Here is a 1447-nt window from a genome sequence, read left to right as displayed (position 1 = left end):
GCGTGTAGAAAGGAAAATCATGATCAGCAGCACATCAGAGGGCTGCAACGTGTCCCGTTGATGCCAGCAGCACATCAAAAGGCAGCTGCGCGTCACTGTGGTTTTCTATCTGTAAATGCCAGCAGAATGCGATAAGACGGTCCGGATCAAATGTAATGAACTAAAGTCGAGGTCCATTCTACAGACGGGCGCCCGGCTTTTACAATGTACGCGCAAAATGTTGCATTTAATAAATGCAGTTTTAAAATCTTGGTATAGGTTGTATGTACTCAGAAGATTGAGTAGGCGTTTTACGGCACTATCGACCCAATTTTGGTCATGCAAGTACCAACAAGTAGGCTATAATAGTCGCAAATCTTAGGTTTAAAAAAGACGGACAGACATTTATAAGAATCTTTGTAAATATGGCAGAGACATGAATATTTACAATAAGTTAAGTGTACATGAAATACACACCGACAGCAACTGTATATTTTTATATCTTATAAAAAATATCAAATTTCTTTAATAATACTCAAAAATCTTCCTTGGATTAAAACGAAGTAAAAAAACGGTTGAAATTTCTACATTTGAAGTATTTTACACGTATATGGTCAAAGTAGACACATTCCGTCAGAATGTGCTGACCAGTAAAATATGTGTTGCATGCCACGCAAAAAAGGAGTCTCCTCTCCGAGTGTGTTGGTTCCAAAAATTTGGGACCTGGGGGATGCAAGGTGTTCTTTACCTTCGGTGGCAAAGTGGTCAACGGTCTCGTTGCCATCAAAGCCTACATGTCTTGGAAGCAAAGCTATTTTAACACTTTTCCCCAGATAGACCTAGATGTAAAAATGCAGTTTCATTAGCAGTTTTAAAATTCTGTTGCCGGAGGTGTCAGAGCGCTCAAGGATTTCAGACGAAAGTGTCGGAAGGGGTTTGAAAAGTAGACCTGGTGGATTTATCTATAACATTTAGTTCTATTTCAAGAGCTGTAGCTTCAGCAGTGCTCAGAAAAGGTGCCCAAATTCTAAATGCTGAAAAAGCAAGGAAAAAAATGTAAGTGCGATTTGTTTAAAGAATGAAAGTTTGTTTTGTTGTCCTGAATGATGTTTCATTAGGTATCAAACCTCAATTTGTGACCATTTTTGTTGCGATCGAACAAGGAAAGGAATAAGCATTTCAAAGGAAGGTCTCCAGTGCCAATAAATACAGGGTCATCCTTACCTTAAAAATCTGTCAGAACTCTGAAGTTCTAACATCATTCTTACCTGCATAACAATCCAACCTCCATTGTCTGTCACAGTGTCACAGACAACTTCCAGGCCGTTGGAAAGAGTAACCACAGGACGGGGGTTCGAACCTTGGACGTCAGCACAGGCGTGTGGCTGAAAAAAATGTATGGCATCTAGTGAAATCAGACGCTTTTTTGAAAAAGTTGGCCTCGGGGTTCAAATCCTTTGTGTTCATT

The 1447-nt window shown here is 39.8% G+C and overlaps 1 protein-coding gene across 1 annotated transcript in view; it reads right to left on the bottom strand.

The window, feature by feature from the left end:
* The window catches only part of LOC101854703 (ficolin-1-like), a 5873-nt gene that overhangs the window by 3233 nt on the left and 1193 nt on the right, over positions 1–1447 (bottom strand). The window contains exon 3 of the mRNA XM_005094038.3: positions 1248–1364. Within this exon, the coding sequence (XP_005094095.1) occupies positions 1248–1364 (117 nt within the window). The remainder of the gene's footprint in view (positions 1–1247; positions 1365–1447) is intronic.

The sequence above is a fragment of the Aplysia californica genome, unplaced genomic scaffold (genome assembly GCF_000002075.1).
Source record: "Aplysia californica isolate F4 #8 unplaced genomic scaffold, AplCal3.0 scaffold00074, whole genome shotgun sequence".
NCBI classification, from domain to species: Eukaryota; Metazoa; Mollusca; class Gastropoda; order Aplysiida; family Aplysiidae; genus Aplysia; species Aplysia californica.
The sequence above is the reverse complement of the archived record's forward strand: the minus strand, read 5'-3'. Positions and strand labels throughout refer to the sequence as shown.